Genomic DNA, 24,200 nt, shown 5'->3' on the forward strand with positions numbered 1-24,200 from the left:
TTATCCAAGTAATTCATTGCCTGAATATATCAAAAAGAAATGTACTACTAATCAAAAAGAAATGTATAACTAATACACACAACAAAATGAAGGAATTTAAGGGACTGTGTTGAGCAAAACATACCAGACACAAAAGGGTACATATTGTATCTTCTAATCAGTCATAACTAATCAATTGTTATATTGATAGATAGTATATTGATAGAAAGTAAGTCAGTGGCTGCTGGAGTTCAGGGATAGAGGGGGAGATTTCACACTTTGGACATGTGACTTAGCCCAATTTCTTTTATTTGTAAATGGTATATAGATGATCTACAAGATTGTGATTATTAATTGACTTTGAGTATTAATATGCTTTCCTAATTTTTATAAAGAACCATTTTTATTGAGGTATGATTTACATTCACAGAGCTGTACATGATGTATACAACTTGATTCTAGAGAGAAGTATACACCTGTGAAACTCTCCCCATAATCAGTGTTGAAAACATGCGCATCATCTCTAAAACATTTCCTTTTTCTTCCTCCTTCCCTCCTTCCCTCATTCTTTATTGGTTTTTTTTTTTCTTTCATTCTTTATTGTTATTCTTCTTGTGATAAGATCACTTAAAACAAGATCCACCCTAGTAGTAAAATTTTAAGTATATGATACAGCATTGCCAAGTGTTAGTCACTCAGTCATATCTGACTCTTTGAGACCCCAGGGCTTCTCTGTCTATGGGATTTCCAAGGCAAGAATACTGGAGTGGGTTGCCATTCCCTCCTCGGGGGGATCTTCCCAACCCAAGGATCAAACCCAGGTCTCCAGCATTGCAGTTTTCTTCCCTGAGCCACCAGGGAAGCCCTACAACATTGTCAATTATAGGCAAAAAAAAAAAAAAAAAAAAGCCCTTTGAGGTTTAGGCTGTGTGCACTTATCAGAGGACACATCTCAGAGAGCACTCTCTGTATACATAGTCCTTCTGTCTCTAATGGTATTAAAAATGAATGAAAAGACAAAATACGCCCTCACAGCCTTCTTTTCTTTTGAAGAAAAGACTATGCCACTCTTGTGTGCGAAAGTCACTGTCTTGTCCGACTCTTTGTGACCCCCTGGACTATACAGTCCATGAAATTTTCAAGGCCAGAATACTAGAGTGGGTAGCTGTTTCCTTCTCCAGCGGATCTTCCCAACCCAGGGATTGAACCCATGTCTCCCACATCACAGGCGGATTCTTTACCTGGGAGCCACTAGGGAAGCATAATACCATGCCCTCCTCCAGGGCATCTTCCCAACCCAGGGATCAAACCCAGTTCTCCCGCATCGCAAGTGGATTCTTCACTATCTGAGCCACCAGGGAAGCCCAAGAATACTGGAGTGGGTAGCCTATCCCTTCTGCAGGGGATCTTCCCAACCCAGTAATTGAACTGGGGTTCCTGCACTGCAGGTAGCTTCTTTACCAGCTGAGCTACCAGGGAAGCCCCATGCCACTCATAATAAGGGAAAAAATACTGTACTCCAAGAAAGCTGAAATAAAATGTCTTCAATTTAATATGACTTTCCCACAAAGAATGGTTTTCTGCATATAAATTGAAATTCACTCTAAAAATGAATATGCTTTGTAAACTGTAATATAAGGGACACAAACATAGTAACTGGGACTTGCCAGCTGGGGAGAGAAGCAGCAGCCGTGGACAAACATACAGGCAAGGTCACCTCTCTGCACAGAAGTCGTAGTAACCTCCTCATACTGAGTGAGAAGTACCTGTCCTTAGCCCTTCTCTGGCTGTCTCCCTCCCCAGGGTGTGGATGGACCCAAGGGGTGTCCACCAGAGTCTGTGCATCTCCTTCTGGACTTTGTTCCTAGTGTTGGGATACAGAATTCCATGCCTGCATACCCTGTACTTGCTGATGAGACTCTTCCCAAAAGCCATCGTCCAAAGGAAGCCCACACAGCTGGCTGTTCACCCCCAGAGCAAAGGATAGCCAGGGAATGTGTATGTGTCGAGGTATGGATGGATACCTTGAGTGTGGAGTCGGATAGAAGAAGAGCTGAGGGGGCAAGCTGTGACTATGAACAGGGCTTCTTTTAGCATTGTTTTCTGGCAGCAGAAACCCCAAATTTGAGTCTTTGGCAAGTTTCCAGGTAATGCTCTATCCAAGCTCAGCTGTTTATTAATAATTTTGTGAGTACGAGGGCCATTTTACATGTGGCAGTGGTCATAATGGCAGCTGTGGGTGTTATATATTGTGAAGTCACTTTGCAGGCAGCCTCACCCTTTCTTTAGTCATTCAATAAACTGTAAGCAAGTCAGTCCCTGTATTCACTGCCTTTCTGCTTCAGAACACTAGAGTTATACCCGTTTCTGATAGTAAACCACTGATTGATACGAGACAATGCCAAAACTAGCTAGAAATGATAAGAAATCTCTATCAGTCTTGTGTATTATATCAGGCAGCTGAGTCTAAAACATGTATCCTTGCTATTGGATAAAGCAAGAAGAGTGGAGAGAAACTTGGTTCCATTGCCACTGTATTAACTGAATGAGGTCTGCAGTAGATGAATCAGTTAATTAAGCAGGACAAGAGAGTTGCAACAATGTGTAATCTGGGGACCAATCATACTTTTTTTTTCTGGAACTGAGGGGTTTCCAAGGATGGGGGCTTCCAGCACTAAAACTGGTAAAGTTTCTGGTGAACTGGTGAGCTGGTCACTCTGGCATAAACTTTCATTAGATACAAAAAGAAGTTGCCTGTACATGTGAAGAAATTAGGGAAGATGAAAGTTGAGAACCTGAGGAACTGATTTCAAGAGGCCTTTGAAATTGGAAGAGTACAATTAGGGCAGGATTTAAAGACTAAGAGGGAACACCAGCCTAAAGCAAAGGGCATGCTGATGGAGAGCCAAGAGTGTGGGCTCTGGAGTCACTTAGACTTGGATTTGAATCCCCATGTCTTTGTTTACCAGCTATGTGACCTTGAGCAATTTACTATACCAAATTCTACAGTGAAAAGGGGGAAAACAGTGGTACCTAACTGTTGTGAAGTGTAATTTAATAAGGCATACAAAGTGTTTTGAGAAGGCAATGGCACCCCACTCCAGTACTCTTGCCTGGAAAATCCCATGGATGGAGGAGCCTGGTAGGCTGCAGTCCATGGGGTCGCTAAGAGTCAGGCATGACTGAGCGACTTCACTTTCACTTTTCACTTTCATGCATTGGAGAAGGAAATGGCAGCCCACTCCAGTGTTCTTGCCTGGAGAATCCCAGGGACGGCGGAGCCTGGTGGGTTGCCGTCTATGGGGTTGCACAGAGTTGGACACGACTGAAGCAACTTAGCAGCAGCAGCAGCAGCACAAAGTGTTTAGAAGAACTGTGTGGTTCAGAGTAGGTGCCCCAAACATGGTAGTGGCTGGCATTATTATTATGGTGACTAAAAAGCCACACAAAGGGACCAGATGGAAGTTCTTGGGCAGAAAAAAGTAGACAAGAGTGGAAGAGAGGAGACGAGGAAGTCTAGATGAGAAAGCTCCAAGTATTACTTCCTGGTGAAAACTCTCAAATTCATCTCTCTCTGCTTTGTGTATTCCCAAATGCATAGAAGGAGGAACTGGGTTGAGAAATATTTTCTACACAGAAAAACTAAATTATGATCATTTCTAAACTAAAAGATTAGAAAAAAAAATGAAATGACTCTAAAACTCAGTGATGAATGTTTAATTTTAATTGAAATGTAGTTGATTTACTATATTATATTACTTTCAGACATACAGCATAGTCATTCAGTATTTTTATAGTTACTGCACTTAAAGTTACTATAAAGTAATGGGTTTATTTCCCTGTGCTGTACCATACATCCGTATTCCTAATTTATTTTATACATTGTAGTTGTGAGATTACTCTCCTGGCCTTCATGTCTGTCCCCACCACCCCAACCCGTAGCCACTGTTTGCTCTCTGTATGTGAGTCTGTGAAACTTTAGAGCATATGTTAAACGACAGTAGAGAGTTCAGTTCAGTTCAGCTGCTCAGTCGTGTCCGACTCTTTGCAACCCCATGGACTGCAGCATGCCACGCCTCGTGTCCATCACCAACTCCTGGAGTTTACCCAAACTCATGTCCATCGAGCGGTGATGGCATCTCATCCTCTGTTGTCCCCTTCTCCTTCTGCCCCTAGTCCCTCCCAGCATCAGGGTCTTTTCCAATGAGTAAATTCTTAGCATAAGGTGGCCAAAGTACTGGAATTTCAGCTTTAGCATCAGTCCTTCCATTGAACACACAGGATTGATCTCCTTTAGAATGGACTGGTTGGGGATATGATTTAGGTTATACCTGAATGGTCTAGTGGTTTTCCCTACTTTCTTCAACTTAAGTCTGAATTTGGCAATAAGGAGTTCATGATCTGAGCCACAGTCAGCTCCTGGTCTTGTTTTTGTTGACTGTATAGAGCTTCTCCATTTTTGGCTGCAAAGAATATAATCAATCTGATTTTGGTGTTGACCAGCTGGTGGTGTCCATGTGTAGAGTTGTCTCTTGTGGTGTTGGAAGACGGTGTTTGCTTTGACCAGGGCGTTCTCTTGGCAGAACTCTATTAGCCTTTGCCCTGCTTCATTCTGTACTCCAAGGCCAATATTGCCTCTTACTCCAGGTATCTCTTGACTTCCTACTTTTGCGTTCCAGTCCCCTCTAATGAAAAGGACATCTTTTTTGGGTGTTAATTCTAGAAAGTCTTGTAGGTCTTCATAGAACCATTCAACTTCAGCTTCTTCAGCATTACTAGTTGGGGCATAGACTTGGATTACCATGATATTGAATGGTTTGCCTTGGAAACAAACAGAGATCATCCTGTCGTTTTTGAGATTGCATCCAAGTACTGCATTTCAGACTCTTTTTGTTGACCATGATGGCTACTCCATTTCTTCTAAGGGATTCTTGCCCACAGTAGTAGATATAATGGTCATCTGAGTTAAATTCATACCCATTCCAGTCCATTTTAGTTCACTGATTCCTAAAATGTCGACATTCACTCTTGCCGTCTCCTGTTTGATCACTTCCAGTTTGCCTTGATTCGTGGACCTAACAGTCCAGGTTCCTATGCAATATTGCTCTTTATAGCATTGGACCTTGCTTCCATCACCAGTCCCATTCACAACTGGGTGTTGTTTATGCTTTGGCTCTGTCTCTTCATTCTTTCTGGTGTTATTTTTCCACTGATCTCCAGAAGCATATTGGGTACCTACCAACATGGGGAGTTCATCTTTCAGTGTCAGAATAGAGAAAATGTTTCCCAATGAGAGAAAACTTGAATTCAACATCAGCTGTCTTCAAACAGAAATTAGAGGAAAGAGAGGGTGGGAAGAAAGGGGGAAGGAGGCAGGAGCAGTCACCCAGTCACCCAAAGAAGGGGCAGTTACCCATCCCATCTGGGTGAACATTCAGAGGGCTTCCCTCTGGGATCCCTAACAACTTATTTCTAAAACTGAGAAAGAATAATAATAACATTTGCCTTAAAACTGTTTTCCTCTCAGAGTTTTCTGCATGGCAGCCTTCACCTCCTTATTCCTCAAGCTGTAGATCAGGGGGTTCAGCATGGGGATCACTGTGGTGTAGAACACGGAGGCAACGTTCTCCTGGGCCAGGGAACTGGCCGTGGAGGGTTTCAAGTACATGAAGGCAGTTGTTCCATAAAACATGCCCACAGCGGCAAGATGGGAGCTGCACGTGCTGAAGGCTTTGGCCCTTCCCCCTGTGGTGCTGATGTGAAGGATACTGGACAGGATGAAGGCATGGGAAATTAGGACTGTTAAGCTGGTGACTATGATGTTGAATCCAGCCAAAAGGAAGACTGTCATCTCAACATGGTAGGTGCTAGAGCATGTTAGCTTCATCATGGGGAGGATTTCACAGAAGTAATAACTTATGAGGCGTTCACAGTAGGACTGTTTCAGCATGAGGCCAGTCTCTATAGTTGAGCCAATGAACCCCATGGCATAAACCCCAACCATCAGCAGGGAGCAGACTCGATGAGACATGATGATGTTGTAAAACAGAGGTCTGCAGATGGCAACATAGCGGTCATAGGCCATCACTGTCAGCATGTAACACTCAGCAATGACAAACACCAGGAAGAAGTAGAGCTGGGCCATGCACCCTGCATAGGAGATGATGTTCTTCCCTGACACAAAGTTCACCAGCATCTTAGGGGTAATGACAGAGGAGTAGCAGAGATCCACAAAGGACCGGTTGCTGAGGAAATAGTACATGGGAGTGTGGAGCTGAGCATTTAAACAAATCAGTGTTATCACGCCCAGGTTCCCTATCATGGTGACCAAGTAGATCCCAAGGAAGAGGAATAAGAGTGGGAGCTGGAGCTCTGGTCGCTCTGTCAAACCCTGAAGAATGAACTCTGTCACTGTAGAGTGATTTTCTGTAACCATTCCCTTCTGGTTGCGGGTCCTGTGGGGATGAGAGAGAAGAACTACCTGAAAGGCTGCTTCTTGCACTGCTTGGTGAAGTTAGTTTTGAGCATCAAGGGCCAGCTAAGTGAATCTGGGATCCTTTGGGATGAATGATCCCTTATGCTGCTGTTTATTTTGGGAGGAAGACCAGACCCTGAGTATTTCAAAGGTCATAGAGATGAGAAGTAAAATGGGGCAAGATCCAGAACTTTTATCACATTCATGTCTCTGAAATATCCTAGAGTAGTGGGTCTTCAAGTCTAGTCCCTGCTCCAGCATTGCTTGCTCACCTGAAGACATTGCAGATGCAGATTCTCAGGCCTCACCCCAGACCTCCCAAGTCAGGAACTCTGGGATGGGGCCCAGTGATCTGTGTATCACACTGTCTCCAGGTGAGGCTGAGGCAGGTTCAAATCTGAGAAGCTCAATCCTGTAGGTAATAAGTGCTAGCATTCATATTTTGTAGTTGGAGATGTACTTTGCTTCAGAAATGAAATTCCCATGTCGTCAGTGCAAAACCCAAATATTGACTGAATGTGAACATATGATAACCTGTCTCAAATTGATGCAGTTTTAGGTGGATATGGTAGATACAACAGTATCACTGAGTTACAAGTTAATTTCTGCATCTAAAAATGAAGAAATTAGTGATATCAAGAGCTATGGGAGTTGTAAACATAATGTGGGATAATGCATAGTTAGAAAATTATTTTTTCAAGAAGTCAGTTCCCATAAAAAAATGTGAGTTGTCATTAGGTGTCAAAAATTCTTTCTTAGTTTTTTCCTGGATTTTAGGCTCTAAAGCAATCATTTTCAACTCTGTATAATTATAGTCATCTGGAGCATTTAAAATGTATTGATGGCTGTGTTTGGTCCACAGAGGTTCTCATTTAATCTGTCTGTGGTAAAGCCTTGGTGCTGGTGCTTAGTATTGTCTAGAGCAGGGGTCCCCAACCTCCAGGATCTAATGCCTGATGATCTCAGGTGGAGCTGATGTATTAATAATAGAAATAAAGTGCACAATAAATGCAATGCACTTGAATCATCCCCATACCATCCCCTTCTCCGCCCTGACTCTCATCTGTGGAAAAACTGTCTTTCATGAAACAAGTCCCGGGTGCCAAAATTACTGGGGACTGCTGGTCTAGAGGAAGTAATCAATAGCTATTCTCACTATTGTTGTTGTTTTTATTTTCAGATCATAATATGAAGCCATTATCTCTTTAACGACCAAGTATTGACATTATAGACATGGATGTAAGAAAACATGGATCATCATTGCAGGATATGATACCTATAGATATCCCTTTCCTCATCTATCTATTTATGTTTTAAGATAAAACCCTAAGTTTGCACTATTTTCATTGCTCATTAAACAGCTACTAACTTTTGTGTGCTGCTGTGCTTAGTTGCTCAGTCATGTCCGACTCTTTGCAATCCACTGGACTGTAGCCTGCCAGGCTTCCTCTGTTCATGGGATTTTTCAGGCAAGAATACTGGAGTGGGTTGCCATTTCCTCCTCTAAGGGATCTTCCAAACCAGGGATGGAACCCGCATCTCTTGTGTCTCGGGCATTGCAGGTTGATTCGTTTCCAGCTGATCCATTGGGGGAAGACCTCCACTGGTGGCTGAGATGGTAAAGAACCTAGCAGTGCGGGCAACACAGGAGACATAGGTTCCATCCTTGGTCCGGAAGATCCCCTGGAGGAGGACATGGCAACCTATTCCAGTATTCTTGCCTGAAAAATCAAAAGGATAGAGGAACGTGGTGGGCTACAGTCCATGGGGATGCAAAGAGTTGGATACGACTGAGTGACTTTCACTTTCAGCTTTTGTGTAATGCTCATCAAAGATCAATCTCAATTCCTCTGAAAGGTTTTGAGTAGAAAGACAAACGTGTTTAGCAAAGAATTTTCATTCCACTTTCATATTGAGAAAACGGAAGTGCCAGACAAGAAGTGACTTTTCAGACACCTCCTAATAACCAAGGACTGGGAACTGAAAGTGCGTTCTTTGATCATAAGCTCTTCCCTTGGCCCAAGCATGTAGCCTTACAATCTGCACACCTATAGCTCTAAGTAATGTTGTGGTTGAACATGCTTTATTCTTGATGTCTTAGATTGTGCACAGCATATAAAAAAGAGGAATGTTGTATTATTTTCCTGTTCTCTAGGAAACAGAAGCTCTAAAAGTTAAATAAGCCACAGATGCAGAACTGGGTCTAAAACCCAGGACTTCTGACTATCAGTCTGCTTTTGTTTTCAGTAAACTATGTTGTTTTGCTGTAGGTTGTCTTGTGTGTAGGACTTTGTTATTATTTAGTAATCTTAATTTATTGAATTTTTGGACACAAATGATAGATTTTACTGTCAATTATTTCTGATATATTTTTAAAAATTACCAAGGCAGTACATCTGCATTGTGCAAAATCAGAAGTACAAATAAGCAAAAATACAGTGCCATTTTCCTGTTCCTTGGAGAATAACAATAGACTGTCTTTTTACATTTTTTCAATACATACATGTACCTATGTGTGTAACCACATGTGTATTTAAAAAATGTTGTAACCTACTTTTTTCACTGCAGCACTTTAAAATATGTTGTGTCGTTTGATTCCTGTAATAATAATAATAACTCTGGCAGTAACTATATTTCTTATCTAGGGGTTCAGTTCAGTTCAGTTCAGTCACTCAGTCGTTTCCAACATTTTGCGACCCCATGAATAGCAGCACGCCAGGCCTCCCTGTCCATCACCAACTCCCGGAGTTCACTCAGACTCACATCCATCGAGTCAGTGATGCTATCCAGTCATCTCATCCTCTGTTGTCCCCTTCTCCTCCTGCCCCCAATCCCTCCCAACATGAAGGTCTTTTCCAATGAGTCAACTCTTCGCATGAGGTGGCCAAAGTACTGGAGTTTCAGCTTTAGCATCATTTCTTCCAAAGAACACCCAGGGCTGATCTCCTTTAAAATGGACTGGTTGGATCTCCTTGCAGTCCAAGGGACTCTCAAGAGTCTTCTCCAACACCACAGTTCAAAAGCATCAATTCTTCGGCACTCAGCCTTCTTCACAGTCCAACTCTCACATCCATACATGACCACTGGAAAAACCAGATCCTTGACTAGATGGACCTTTGTTGGCAAAGTAATGTCTCTGCTTTTGAATATGCTATCTAGGTTGGTCATAACTTTCCTTCCAAGGAGTAAGCATCTTTTAATTTCATGGCTGCAGTCATCATCTGCCGTGATTTTGGAGCCCAGAAAAATAAAGTCTGACACTGTTTCCACTGTTTCCCCATCTATTTCCCATGAAGTGATGGGACCAGATGCCATGATCTTCATTTTCTGAATGTTGAGCTTTAAGCCAAATTTTTCACTCTCCTCTTTCACTTTCATCAAGAGGCTTTTTAGTTCCTCTTCACTTTCTGCCATAAGGGTGGTGTTATCTGCGTATCTGAGGTGATTGATATTTCTCCCCGCAATCTTGATTCCAGCTTGTGCTTCTTCCAGCCCAGCGTTTCTCATGATGTACTCTGCATATAAGTTAAATAAGCATGGTGACAATATACAGCCTTGACGTACTCCTTTTCCTATTTGGAACCAGTCTGTTGTTCCATGTCTAGTTCTAACTGTTGCTTCCTGACCTGCATATAGGTTTCTCAAGAGGCAGGTCAGGTGCTCTGTTATTCCCATCTCTTTCAGAATTTTCCACAGTTTTTTTGTGATCCAAGAATCTTTAAATCCTAAGGATATGGTGTGAAGACAAGAAAACCTGCATTGAATTTATAAGCTTTACATTTTAAGTTATTGTTTAAATTGTTAACTTCATAATAACTAATGAAGAGAGAGAATTAGAGATAGCTAAGACTTTTGAATATCATTTCCATTTATTATGAAGCAGAAAAATTTCCTTTAGGTAGCGACAATAGATTAAAATATCTTAACATATTCTCTTCTACTCAATTTCCACCTCTGAAAACAATAAGAAGCATGTTAAGAGATGAAGATAAAAAAAAAAAGAGATAAAGATAAATACAGAGTTGCAAATAGAATGCATTAGAAACAGGAGCTTATGGAAGAAATATATTTCTTATACAATTGCTGTAAGTCATAATTAAGTACCTGTGCTGAGGAAAAATGGATAAAAGTCCCCTGAAAATTATAGAGGATGCCTTGGTTTCAACAGTTGGGAAGTAAATATCAGAAAATGAGAGGACCATTTGGATTTACATCTAGTCCTAAATTTACTCAAAGGGATCAGCACTGTCATGAAAAATGGGTCCCTCAGCTTAGGAGACTCGGGAGTCTTTTTATATATATATAAAGAGAAGAAACAAGAAGTGCCATATATATATGTGGGCAGGACTTCTCCTGGGAGGCAGTCACTTCAGAGACTGGAGACCTTAGTAAAGGAGCACTTAGTGTCTTGGTTTGCACCTGTGCTGGGAATTATGTTTTTTTTTGTCTCCCAGGTGTGTTAATTTTCCTTCTATTGGGAGGGTCATCTTTCTGCTTGAGAAACTATAGTCTAATGCTTCCTTTCAAACATTAAACATCCCACAACTATATCATCAGCAGCAGCAGTACCAGAACCAACACTGCACCACCACCACAACCACCTCTGTCATTACCGTCATTGCCATTATCAATCACTACCATTAAGCTTGTTACTCATCATTAGTTATTCACCATCAAGCATAATCAATAGGCTTAAAATGTTTGTTTTAAAGGGTTTAATACAGACTCAAGGTTTTTAATAAAACACACTGTATAATTTCAGTAAAGGAATATGAATTTATAAGGAATGCTAAATTTGTCACCCCGTTGCTGCACCTGTAGACCAACAGCGTTCGAATGGCAGGAGTTGAGGTGCATAAATAGGTAGACATAAGATCTCTTCACTCATATATTATCATTCATAACAGAAATATGTTTATAGGAATATGCAGTTGTCAAGAATACATTCAGGAATACATCATTTATGAAAATGTTACTAATGATTTTCAAATTAAAATTTTCCTCTTGAGATAATTGTAGATTCTCATGTAGGTCTAGCAATAATATAGAGGGATCCTGTGTACCCTTTATGCAGTTTCCTGCCATGGTAACATTTTCCAAATTATCATATGTGGAATACTGCACATTGCCATAGACAATGCACTGATCTTATTCTGATTTCCTCAGTTTTATTTATAATCGTTTCTTGGTGTGTACATTTACTCCACTGCAAATTTTTACCATGCACAAATTTGAGTATCCACCACCACAGTTCATATAAAAACACATCACCTTCATTTTTTAATTTTAAGATAACTTGGTTTCTTATTATCTTCTAAAGATGATTGGTTGTTTTTTTGTAGTATCTTTATAATCTCACTAATTTAATAATATTTTATGTATTTCGGTCCGTTGAAATTATTATCCTTTTGTTGCTCAAAATTTTCAGTCTTTGGCCTGTGGAATTCTTTTCAGTTTGTCTCTTAAGTCTTTTGGACATAGTACAGTTAGTCTCTAATATTAATTACTAGCTGATATGACAATGTTCTGAACTTTTCTCATAAATTTCAGACTAGAAATCAACCATTTCTCCAAGAAACTTGGTTACTTTTAGTCCTGATATGGTATTTCAAGGGCTTTCCAGGTGGCAGAGTGGTAAAGAATACACCTGCAATGCAGGAGATACAAGAGACACAGGTTTGACCTCTGGCTTGGGAAAATCCCCTGGAGGAAGAAATGGCAAGCCACTCCAGTATTCTTGCCTGGGAAATCCCAGAGGAGCCTGGTGGGCTATAGCCCATGGGGCAGCAGAGTCTGGCACTACTGGGCAAGTGAGCACGCAGGTATGCAATGGTGTTTCAAGGCTACAAATTAGGCGCTAAAGGAGTTCATTGCTTTTGGGTTAGTTATTGTTTATAGGTCTTTCAACAAGAACTCAAAAATTTGTACTGTTTGGTTCTCAATAATTTTTTGAGGATACGTTCTGATATTCATTCTTCAGCAGTTTTCTTAGGTGTGATATTTCTTTTCAATATGTCCTTCAAATATCCATCTCCATCTCTTTCTGTATATCTGTATGTATCTTTATTTAAAACTGGGAAAATTCCTTGTATTATAGTTTTCATTGTTTGTTCTGTCCCTTGCTTTACTTTTCTTCTTTGTGGCTCCTACTCACCAAAGATTAGCTCTCCTTTGCCTGGTATTCACATTTGTTTCTCCCCATAAATTTCTTCTTTTTTCTTTTTTTTTAATCCCCCCTTTCCACCTTCTGGTTCTCCTAAAGCATCACCTGTTGGGTTTATTGGCTCTTCTATTACTTCTAATTCAGTTTAATTTCCTAAATTATTTTTCCTTTTATTTCTAGTAGTTTCTTTAGCTATTGTACAATTATTGCATTTTTCTGAGTTTTGTTTCTCTTTCACACCTTGTATCATTTTTGAAATGTGTCTTTACTCATTTTTGTAGACTGTAATAATATTCTTTCACTTGTGGGTGTGTGCTATGGACTGAATTGTGTTCTTTCTATAAGCCATCCACCATAAGCAATGAAAAACTGGATGATATATATATATATATATATATATATGAAATAAGTGCTTTCAGACATTGGACAACATTGATGCTGAATTATGACCCAAGACAGAAGAGGAACAAATGATAGGAGCTTTATATTTACCCTATTTGTCTGGGGACACTTTCTAGATCATGGCCCAAAGAAGGTATATGAAAACAAAGGACAACATTTTTGAAGAGTTGAGAAGAGTGGAGCAAAATGTTGGGAGATTGAAGTAGATGGAATGGCCAGTGAAGCATAGGCAGCCACAGGGAAAGAAGGACAGAAATCAGTTCTTGTGTCTTTGTCCGAGCTTTGTCTAGGCCATATGTTTCTAAGACATCTCCATGAAGTTGAGCAAAGAATAAATAACTGGAAACTTTAAGTTAATAATTGATTATCAGAGTTACACAGGTCTGGGAACCCTGAATATTCATTGAAAGGACTGATGCTGAAGCTGAAGATCCAGTAGTTTGGCCACATTATGCGAAGACCCAACACATTGGAAAAGATCTTGATGCTGGGAAAGGTTGAGGGCAGTAGGAGAAGGGGACGACAGAGGATGAGATGGCTGGATGACATCACCGACTCCATGGACATGAGTTTGAGCAAACTCTGGGAGATAGTGATGGACAGGGAAGCCTGGCATGCTGCAGTCCATGGGGTTGCAAAGAGTCAGACAAGACTTACTAACAATAAGCCAGTAAGGAGATCAACTTTAAAACCTGTAGCATTCCCTGGAGTGCTCAGAAGTTTTACTTAACATTAGTGCTAAATTCGGAGAATGCAATGGCACCCCACTCCAGTACTCTTGCCTGGAAAACCCCATGGACGGAGGAGCCTGGTGGGCTGCAGTCCATGGGGTTGCTAAGAGTCAGACATGACTGAGCAACTTCACTTTCACTTTTCACTTTCATGCCTTGGAGAAGGAAATGGCAACCCACTCCAGTGTTCTTGCCTGGAGAATCCCAGGGACAGTGGAGCCTGGTGGGCTGCCATCTCTGGGGTCGCACAGAGTCGGACATGACTGAAGCAACTTAGCAGCAGCAGCAGTGCTAAATTTGTTCTAGAATAAAAGCTGTACTTGATATGTACTAACAAAACTTAAATATTAAGCCTCAGAAACATCAAGACACTCAAGTAGCTTAACTGGCTGCCAAAATAAACTTAAAGATATTTTAAAGAAATAAAAAACAGTTAAGTCAACAAATCTGCAGCATCATATCAAAAATTATTATATATTCAGATAAACAGGAAAATGTGTAAGAAAAGCAGGAAAAAGAAGTGCTGTTTTCATTTCAGCAGGAAGATGGTGCAGGGGCATAAGATTCAAAACAGGTTATTATAACACTGCACCCCAGCCTGGGGTGCCCTCCTCCCCATGAAAAATAAGTAGAGTGGACACTTTGGAATGGCTCTCTCAATTCTACTCACCTTCTAGTCAGGTTAAAAAGCTGAAAATTCCATATTCCAGATTGCATTGTAGCTACAGTCATGGATGTGAATTTTCTTGTTCAGTTGCTAAGTCATGTCTGATTCTTTGTGACCCCATGGACTGCTGCACACCAGGAGCAAATCTCCTGGAATTTGCTCAAACTCATGTCCATTGAGTCAGTGATACCATCCAACCACCTCATCCTCTGTCGCCCCCTTCTCCTCCTGCCCTCAATCTTTCCTGGCATCAGGGTCTTTTCCAGTGAGTCAGCTCTTTGCATCAGGTGGCCAAAATAAATTAGTTCTCACTAATTCAATGTTTTTTTGTGTGAAATTTTAAGGGTGAGAGTGAGGAAGATCTCACTTTTTAGTGTATAACAGAATCAACAGGAGATCTATTAAAATATAGATTGCTGGGGCCCACCCCATAATTCTGTAGGTGTGGAGCAGGAACCCCTAATTTGTGTCTCTAACAAATTTCCAGGTGATGTTCAATCCCTGGGTTCAGTTACTCTTTACTGATTTTGTGAGTATGAGGGCCACTTGTCAGGGTGGCATTGATCACAGTGGAAGCTGGAGCTTCTTGATGAGTAGATCACATCTGCTGTGAAGTCACTTTGAGAGGCACCCTCACCCTTTCCGTAGTCATTCAAAAAAACGTACCAAGTCATTTCCTCTGTTAATGCCATTTCTGCTTGAGAAAACTGGAGTATCCCAGTTTCCCATAATAAACCACTGATATAAACAATAGAATACTGAAACTAGCTAGAAATGACAAGAAGATATCTACACTGTACAAGGTGTTTGCATTATATCAGGCTGCTGAGTCTAAAACATGTATCGTTGATCTTGGTATAAAGCAAGGAGAATGGGGAGAGACTTTGTCTCATTGCCACTGGATTTGCTGGGTGAGGTTGGCAGTAGATCTCTGAGTTAATTAAGCAGGGCAAGAGGGTTTGCAGCAATGGATAATCTGGGTGACCAACCATCTTGGTTTGTGTGGGACCAAGGGATTTTCCAGGGTGTGGGGCTTCCAGTGCTAAAAGTGGTGAAGTACCAGGCAAACTAGTGTGTTACTCTAGTGTAATCTCCCCTTAGTTCTACCGAAGAAGCTGTCTACAAATAGGAAGAGGCTAGGGCAGATGACAAAAGGTGGGGTTCTGAGGAACTGGTTTCAGGGGGCATGTGAAATTGAAAGGGCAGGCTTAATAGGCTGTTCAGAAGGTGATGTGCCAGGCTAAAGCAAAAGGAACGTTTGAGAGCCAAGAGTATGAGTCCTGAAGTCACTTAGACCTGGGTTTGCATCTCAGTGTCTTTGTTTACCAGCTGTGTGATCTTGAGAAAGTTACTAAACCAAGTTTCCACTTTCCACGTGACATGGGGAAAACAACAGAACTGAACTGTTGTGAGGTGTAATTGAAATCATGCATGTAAAGCATTTAGAAGAGTTGTATAGCTCAGAGTAAGCCTCCCTAAACATGTTGGCATTATTATTATTGTTACTAAGAAAGTCATAAAGGAATCAAGTACAACTCCTTTGGTAGAGATCGGGAGAAAGGAGTGAGAGAGTGGAGAGGAGGAAGTCTAGATGAGAAATGCTCTGGGCGTCACTTGTTGGTGACTTTCAGTTCACCTCTCTGCCTTGTATACTCCCAAGTGCAAAAAGGAGAAATGAAATTGAATAATACTTTCTACATGCTGCTGCGGCTAAGTCGCTTCAGTCGTGTCTGACTCTGTGTGACCCCATAGACGGCAGCCTACCAGGCTCCTCTCTCCCTGGGATTCTCCAGGCAAGAACACTGGAGTGGGTTGCCATTTCCTTCTCCAATGCAGGAAAGTGAAAAGTGAAAGTGAAGTCGCTCAGTTGTGTCTGACTCTTAGTGACCCCATGGACTGCAGCCCACCAGGCTCCTCCGTCCTTGGGATTTTCCAGGCAAGAGTACTGGAGTGGGGTGCCATTGCCTTCTCCAGATGACAGCATAGAAGATAACAAAAAAGTGGTTGACTTTGAAACTCAATGATGAAAGTTTAATTTTTATTGAAGTGTGGCTGATTTACAATACTATATTAGTTTCAGATGTACAACAAAGTGATTCAATATTTTTATACTTTATTGCATTTAAAGTTACTGTGAACTAATGGCTATCTTTCCCTGTGCTGTACTATACATCCTTGTTACCTGTTCATTTCACATGTAGCAGTCTGTGTCTTTAATCCCCTACTCTTATCTTGCTTTCCCTCCTCTCCTCTCCCTGGTAGTAATCACTAGTTTGTTCTCTATATCTGTGAGCCTGTGAAAATTTAAAATTTGTGTTAAATTACAATTAAGACAATAGAGTTTACCAAAGGGACAGAAGAAAGAAAATAGATCCCAAATAATAAAAAAAGAACTTGATATCAGCTAGCTTCATATAGATGGAGAAGGCAATGGCACCCCAATCCAGTACTCTTGCCTGGAAAATCCCATGGATGGAGGAGCCTGGTAGGCTGCAGTCCATGGGGTCGCTGAGGGTCGGACATGACTGAGTGACTTCACTTTTGCTTTTCACTTTCATGCATTGGAGAAGGAAATGGCAACCCGCTCCAGTGTTCTTGCCTGGAGAATCCCAGGGACAGGTGAGCCTGGTGGGTTGCCATCTATGGGTCGCACAGAGTCGGACACGACTGAAGCGATTTAGCAGCAGCAGCAGCAGCTTCATATAGAAATGAGAGTAGAGAAAGAGGAGGGGCGAAGGAAGAAGGAAAGAGTCAGGTGCAGTCACCCAGCCATGCAGAGAAGGAAGAGTTTCCCATTCTGGGTGGGTGAGCATTCAGGGGCTTCCCTCTGGGATCCCTAGCAACTTATTTTTAAAATTGAAAAAGAATAATAACATTTGTATCAAAACATTTTTCCTCTCAGAGTTTTTTGCATGGCAGCCTTCACCTCCTTATTCCTCAAGCTGTAGATCAGGGGGTTCAGCATGGGGATCACTGTGGTGTAGAACACGGAGGCCACGTTCTCCTGGGCCAGGGAACTGGCCGTGGAGGGTTTCAAGTACATGAAGGCAGTTGTTCCATAAAACATCCCCACAGCAACAAGATGGGAGCTGCACGTGCTGAAGGCTTTGGCCCTTCCGCCTGTGGTGCTGATGTGAAGGATACTGGACAGGATGAAGGCATAGGAAATTAGGACTGTTAAGCTGGTGACTACAATGTCAAATCCAGCCAAAACAAAGACTGTCATCTCAGTGTCATAGGTGCTAGAGCAAGAGAGCATCATGAGGGGGAGGATGTCACAGAAGTAATGACTGATAAGGAAATCACAATAGGACAGTTTCAACATGAGGCCAGTCTCTATGGTTGAACCAATGAATCCTATGGCATAGACCCCAGCTACCAGCAGGGAGCAGACTCGATGAGACATGATGATGTTGTAAAGCAAAGGTCTGCAGATGGCAACATAGCGGTCATAGGCCATCACTGTCAGCATGTAACACTCAGCAATGACAAACACCAGGAAGAAGTAGAGCTGGGCCATGCACCCTGCATAGGAGATGATATTCTTCTCTGACACAAAGTTCACCAGCATCTTAGGGGTAATGACAGAGGAGTAGCAGAGATCCACCAAGGACAGGTTGCTGAGGAAATAGTACATGGGGGTGTGAAGCTGAGGGTTCAGACAAATCACGGTTATCATGCCCAGGTTCCCTATCATGGTGACTGAGTAGATCCCAAGGAAGAGGAATAACAGTGGGAGCTGGAACTCTGGCTGATTTGTTAAACCTCCAAGAATGAACTCTGTCACTGTGGAGTGATTTTCTGCCATTCTCCTCTGGCTGGGTGTCCTGTGGGGACACAAATGAAGATCTCTGTGAAAGCTCACATCATGTTTTGCTTGGTCAAGCTAGTTTGTGCATCTCAGGCCAGGTGAGCGATCCTGGGATCCTTTCTGATGAGTGCTCCCTCATCCTGCTGTTTTTCGGGAGGAAGACCAGATCCTAGGTATTTCAAAGATCATGGAGATGAGAGGAAAAGGGGGCAAGATTGAGAACTTTTACAACATGCACATTTCTGAAATATCCTAGAGTAGTGAGTTTTAAAGTCCAGTCCCTGGGCCAGCATCATTGGCGTCACTTGAAGACATCAGATATGCAGATTCTCAGGCCTCACCCCAGACCTACGAAGTCAGGGACTCTGGGATGGGACGCAGTGATCTGTGTATCATACTGTCTCCAGGAAAGGCTGATGCAGGCTCAAGTCTGAAAACTTCAATCATGTACGTAATAAGCAGTAGAATTCATATTTTGTAGTTGGAGATGTATTTGCTTCAGAAATGAAATTTCCCTGTGGTCTATGCAAGTCTTAAATATTCATTATTTTGAACATATGAATACTTATCTCAAATTGATGCAGTACTAGGGTGAAAGGGTTACCATATCAGTATCTTTTAGTTAAAGGTCAATTTCTGTAACTGAAAGATGAATATACTAATAATGGTAATACTAATTCCAAAGTTGGTTGCAAAAGTAGTATGGGATATTGCATAGTTAGAAATATTTTTTTCAAGAAGTCAGTTCCTATAAAAATGTGAGTTGTCATTGGGTGTCTGGAATTTGTTCTTAGATTTTTATCAAATCATGCCCAAGGCAATTCCATTTCTTGTATTTATAACCACCTGGAGCATTTAAAAAGTATTGATGGCTGCTTTCCACTCACTTTTTAATGAGAGGTTCTCATGAAAATTCATCTGTCATGAAGCCTGATGACAAACCTCTATAGTTACCTACTATAGTCTAGAGTAAGATCTCAATATTATTATTATTAGATCTATTTTTAGATCATAATATCAAACCATGGCTCCATTATCTCCTTAATGACAAAGTACTGAAATTATAGACATGCTTCTGTAAGAAGCATGGATTATCATTGCTGAGTATATCTATAGATATCCCTTCTCTGACAGGTCTTTCTTAAGCTAGAACCCTTAAATTTGCACTGTTTTAATTGCTTACTTATACAGTTACTATCTTTTGTATAATGCTTTTCAGAGGTCAGTCTCATTAACTTGTCCCACAAGTCTTGGGTATGTGAATGAATATATCTAAGAGCACAAGTTTTAAACCCATGTTCACATTGAGAAAACCACAGTACCAGACAACAGTGACTTTCCTGAGGCTTCCTAATTATCAAGGACTTGCTTTCCTCTGATCTTGAGCTCTTCCCCTGGCCCAAGTGTGTAGCCTTAGAAATCTGCACATCTACAGCTCGGAGCAATGTTGTGGTGGAATGTGCTTTACACTGGATGTGTTAGGTTGTGCACAGCATATAAAAAATACGAATGCTATAATTTCCCTCCTCTCTAGGAAAACGAAGCCTAAAAATTCAACTACCCTAAGTCATAAAGCCAAGCAAGACACAGAACTGGGTCTAAAACCTCAGACTTCTGACCACCAGTGTGTTTCATTATCAGTGAACTGTGTCGCTTTGCTGTAGGTTATTTTGTGTGTAGCACTTTATTATTACTTAGTAAACTTAATATATTGAATTTTGGACATAGCGGATAGATTTTATTGTCAGTTTCAGACGTATATAAAAAAGTTATCATGGCCATAAATGTGCATTGTAGAAAATCAGAAACACAAATTAGCAAAAATACAATACCACTTTCTTGCTAACTGGAGGCTAGCAGCAGTCATGGCTATCATTTTAGATTTTTTGATGCATATATGTACTTACATGTGTATTGTGCTCAGTCACTCAGTTTTGTCCAGCTCTTTGTGACTGCATGGACTGTGGCCTGCCAGGCTTCTCTGTTCCATAAATTCTTAGGCAAGAATACTGGAGTGGTTGCCATTTCCTACTCCATACATGTATATAAGTGTATATATATATCTATACACATACATATATATATTATACACGTGTATAAGCATATATATATATATATTTAAAAACATTTTTAACCTGCTTCTAATGTAAGTGCTTTAAATACGCTGTCTCATTTGATTCCTATAACAGTAATAAGTCTGGCACTAGCTATATATGTTTCTCTAGGTATATGAGTGCGTGTTCAGTCACTTCAGTTGTGTCCAACTCTTTGTGACACTATGGACTATAGCCAGCCAGGCTCCTTTGTCCATGGAATTCTCCATGCAAGAATATTGAAGCAGGTAGGCATGCCCTCTTCCAGGCATATTCTTGACCCAGGTATCAAACCCGTGTTGCCTGCAGCTCCTGAACTGCAGGTGGGTTTTTTACCATTGAACCACCGGATGCCCTTTTGTAGGTATCAGTCAGTTCAGTTCAGTTCAGTCACTCAGTCGTGTCCGACTCTTTGTGACCCCATGAATCGCAGCACGCCGGGCCTCCCTGTCCATCACCAACTCCCAGAGTTCACCCAAATTCATGTCTGTTGAGTCGGTGATGCCATCCAGCCATCTCATCCTCTGTCGTCCCCTTCTCCTCCTGCCCCCAATCCCTCCCAGCATCAGAGTCTTTTCCAATGAGTCAGCTCTCACATCAGGTGGCCAAAATATTGGAGTTTCAGCTTTAGCATCAGTCCTTCCAAAGAACACCCAGGGCTGATCTCCTTTAGAATGGACTGGTTGGATCTCCTTGCAGTCCAAGGGACTCTCAAGAGTCTTCTCCAACACCACAGCTCAAAAGCATTAATTCTTCGGAGCTCAGCTTTCTTCACAGTCCAACTCTCACATCCATACATGACCACTGGAAAAATCAGATCCTTGACAAGATGGACCTTTGTTGGCAAAGTAATGTCTCTGATTTTGAATATATTATGTAGGTTGGTCATAACTTTCCTTCCAAAGAGTAAGCGTCTTTTAATTTCATGGCTGCAATCACCATCTACAGTGATTTTGGAGCCCTAAAAAATAAAGTCTGACACTGTTTCCACTGTTTCCCCATCTATTTGCCATGAAGTGATGGGACCAGATGCCATGATCTTTGTTTTCTGAATGTTGAGCTTTAAGCCAACTTTTTCACTCTCTTCTTCCACTTTCATCAAAAGGCTTTTTAGTCCCTCTTCGCTTTCTGCCATAAGGGTGGTGTCATCTGCGTATCTGAGGTGATTGATATTTCTCCCAAAAATCTTGACTCCAGCTTGGGCTTCTTCCAGCCCAGCGTTTCTCATGATGTACTCTGGATATAAGTTAAATAAGCAGGGTGACAGTATACAGCCTTTCCTATTTGGAACCAGTCTGTTGTCCCATGTCCAATTCTAATCATTGCTTCCTGACCTGCATATAGGTTTCTCAAGAGGTATGCTGCTGCTGCTGCTGCTAAGTCACTTCAGTCATGACCGACTCTGTGTGACCCCATAGATGGCAGCCCATGAGGCTCCCCCGTCCCTGGGATTTTCCAGACAATAACACTGGAGTGGGTTGCCATTTCCTCCTCCACTCAAGAGGTATAAGAGTCTTTAAATCCTTAAGATGTGGGATAAAGACAAGAAAAGCTACATTGCACTGAAAACTTTAAATGTTATTTTATTGGTGGTTCAATTGTTAACTTCATAATAACTATTGGCAGAGGTAGCTAAGATTTTTAGATATTATTTTCATTTGTTACAAAGAAGAAAAATTCCCCTAGGTAGCAACAACAGATAGAAAATATCATATCTATATATGCCCTTCTAATCAGTTTCCACCTCTTAAAATATTAAGAACATAGAAAATCCACCTAGAATATACCATTATCAGAAATCAAAGTGCTTCACAGAGCAGTACAGTAAACAGCTTTCATCGAGTGTAGTGCAGATGGGAAAATCCTAGACAGCATTGACTTAGTTATTGATTCCCATATCATCTAATAATATAAAATAGGAAAATATGACCCCATACTTAATATCAGTCACCACAATTATTACCTCCAGTTCTAGCAGACCATCAGAGGCTCAGGTTTGCTGCCCGTAAGAACACGGCACACAAAGAAAAATTACTTAGAGGTGAAGGTAAACATATGGTTGAAAATAGCCTCATTAGGTATAGGAGTTTATGAAAGAAATACTGTTCTGATATAGTTGCTTTAAATCATAATTAAGTACCTGTGCTAAGGAAAAATGAAAGATAATCTCCTGGAAATATTAGTGAATGACTTGGTTTCAACAGTCAGGAAATAAATGTCAGGAAATGAGAGGACCATTTAGATTTATATCTAGTCCTAAATGTACTCAAAGGGGCCAGAGCTATCATGAATAATAGGTGCCTGGGATTGGGAAACTTGGGGGGAGTCTGTTTACATATATAGGCGGACCTTCTCCTGGGATGTAGTCACTTCAGAGACTGGGGTTCTCAGTAAAGAGCAATTAGAGTCTTGGTTTACAGCTGTGTTGGGAACCATGTTTTTTTTTTTTTCCTTTCCCCCAGATGTGTTAATTTTCCTTTTGTTGGGGAAGTCAACTTGCTGCTTGAGAAACTTAGTACTTAGTGTTTCTATTTAAAGAATTTACCACCAATGACTCCATCATCATCATCGCCACCACCACTACCACCACAGCCACAACTATCTCGGTCATTGCCTTCATCATCAACAGTCACTATCATTAGGAAAATTACTCATTATTAGTTATTCACCATAAGACATAATCAACTAGACTTGAAATGTTTATTTTAAAACATTTAAAAAACACATTGGAATATTTGTGTTAAAAACAGTAATTTCAGTAAGGAAATGTTAATTGATAAGGAGTGCTAAATTTGTCACCCTGCTTTAGCATCTGTAGCCTGACAGTGTAGAATGGCAGGAGGATGAGGGAAACAAGAATGTAGACTATATTAATCAGAATGTATTCCAATATCAAACAACAAATTTCAACACTGCAGACTGCTATTACTTTTGTGCCGAATTAATGAGAACTCTTTTCCCATATATTCTCATTTATAAGGGAAATATGTTTATAAGAATATGCACTTCTCAGAGATGCATTCAGTAATAAATTACCTATGAAAATGACTATGATGAGATTTTTAAAATTAAACTTTTTCTTTCAAGGTAATTGAGGTATTTCAAATCCTAAAAGATGATGCTGTGAAAGTGCTGCACTCAATATGCCAGCAAATTTGGAAAACTCAGCAGTGGCCACAGGACTGGAAAAGGTCAGTTTTCATCCCAATCCCAAAGAAAGGCAATGCCAAAGAATGCTCAAACTACTGCACAATTGCACTCATCTCACACACTAGCAAAGTAATGCTCAAAATTCTCCAAGCCAGGCTTCAACAATATGTGAACCGTGAACTTCCAGATGTTCAAGCTGATTTTAGAAAAGGCAGAGGAACCAGAGATCAAATTGACAACATCTGCTGAATCATCAAAAAAGCAAGAGAGTTCCAGAAAAACATCTATTTCTGCTTTATTGACTATGCCAAAACCTTTGACTGTGTGGATCACAATAAACTGTGGAAGATTCTGAAAGAGATGGGAATACCAGACCACCTGATCTGCCTCTTGAGAAATTTGTATGCAGGTCAGGAAGCAACAGTTAGAACTGGACACAGAACAACAGACTGGTTCCAAATAGGAAAAGGAGTACATCAAGGCTGTATACTGTCACCCTGCTTATTTAACTTATATGCAGAGTACATCATGAGAAACACTGGGCTGGAGGCAGCACAAGCTGGAATCAAGATTTTTGGGAGAAATATCAATCACCTCAGATATGCAGATGACACCACCCTTATGGCAGAAAGTGGAGAGGAACTAAAAAGCCTCTTGATGACAGTGAAAGAGGAGAGTGGAAAAGTTGGCTTAAAGCTCAACATTCAGAAAACGAAGATCATGGTATCT

General features: G+C 41.0%; 2 protein-coding genes across 2 annotated transcripts; both read right to left on the minus strand.

The window, feature by feature from the left end:
• Positions 1-5,485: 5,485 nt before the first annotated feature.
• Positions 5,486-6,415, minus strand: LOC113886560 (olfactory receptor 8A1-like). Its single transcript, XM_027532900.1, has one exon. It carries the CDS (start codon positions 6,413-6,415, stop codon positions 5,486-5,488), a length of 930 nt encoding a protein of 309 aa, XP_027388701.1.
• A 10,883-nt stretch (positions 6,416-17,298) lies between these two features.
• On the minus strand, positions 17,299-18,234 carry LOC113886493 (olfactory receptor 8A1-like). Its single transcript, XM_027532716.1, has one exon. The coding sequence runs from the start codon at positions 18,223-18,225 to the stop codon at positions 17,299-17,301; it is 927 nt and encodes a 308-aa protein (XP_027388517.1). The 5' UTR covers positions 18,226-18,234.
• Between the last annotated feature and the right edge of the window lie 5,966 nt (positions 18,235-24,200).

Source organism: Bos indicus x Bos taurus, chromosome 29 (genome assembly GCF_003369695.1).
Source record: "Bos indicus x Bos taurus breed Angus x Brahman F1 hybrid chromosome 29, Bos_hybrid_MaternalHap_v2.0, whole genome shotgun sequence".
NCBI classification, from domain to species: domain Eukaryota; kingdom Metazoa; phylum Chordata; class Mammalia; order Artiodactyla; family Bovidae; genus Bos; species Bos indicus x Bos taurus.

Coding starts and splice junctions, on each gene's coding strand:
- LOC113886560 (XM_027532900.1), bottom strand. CDS start 6,415: ATGGTTACAGAAAATCACTCTACAGTGACAGAGTTCATTCTTCAGGGT.
- LOC113886493 (XM_027532716.1), bottom strand. CDS start 18,225: ATGGCAGAAAATCACTCCACAGTGACAGAGTTCATTCTTGGAGGTTTA.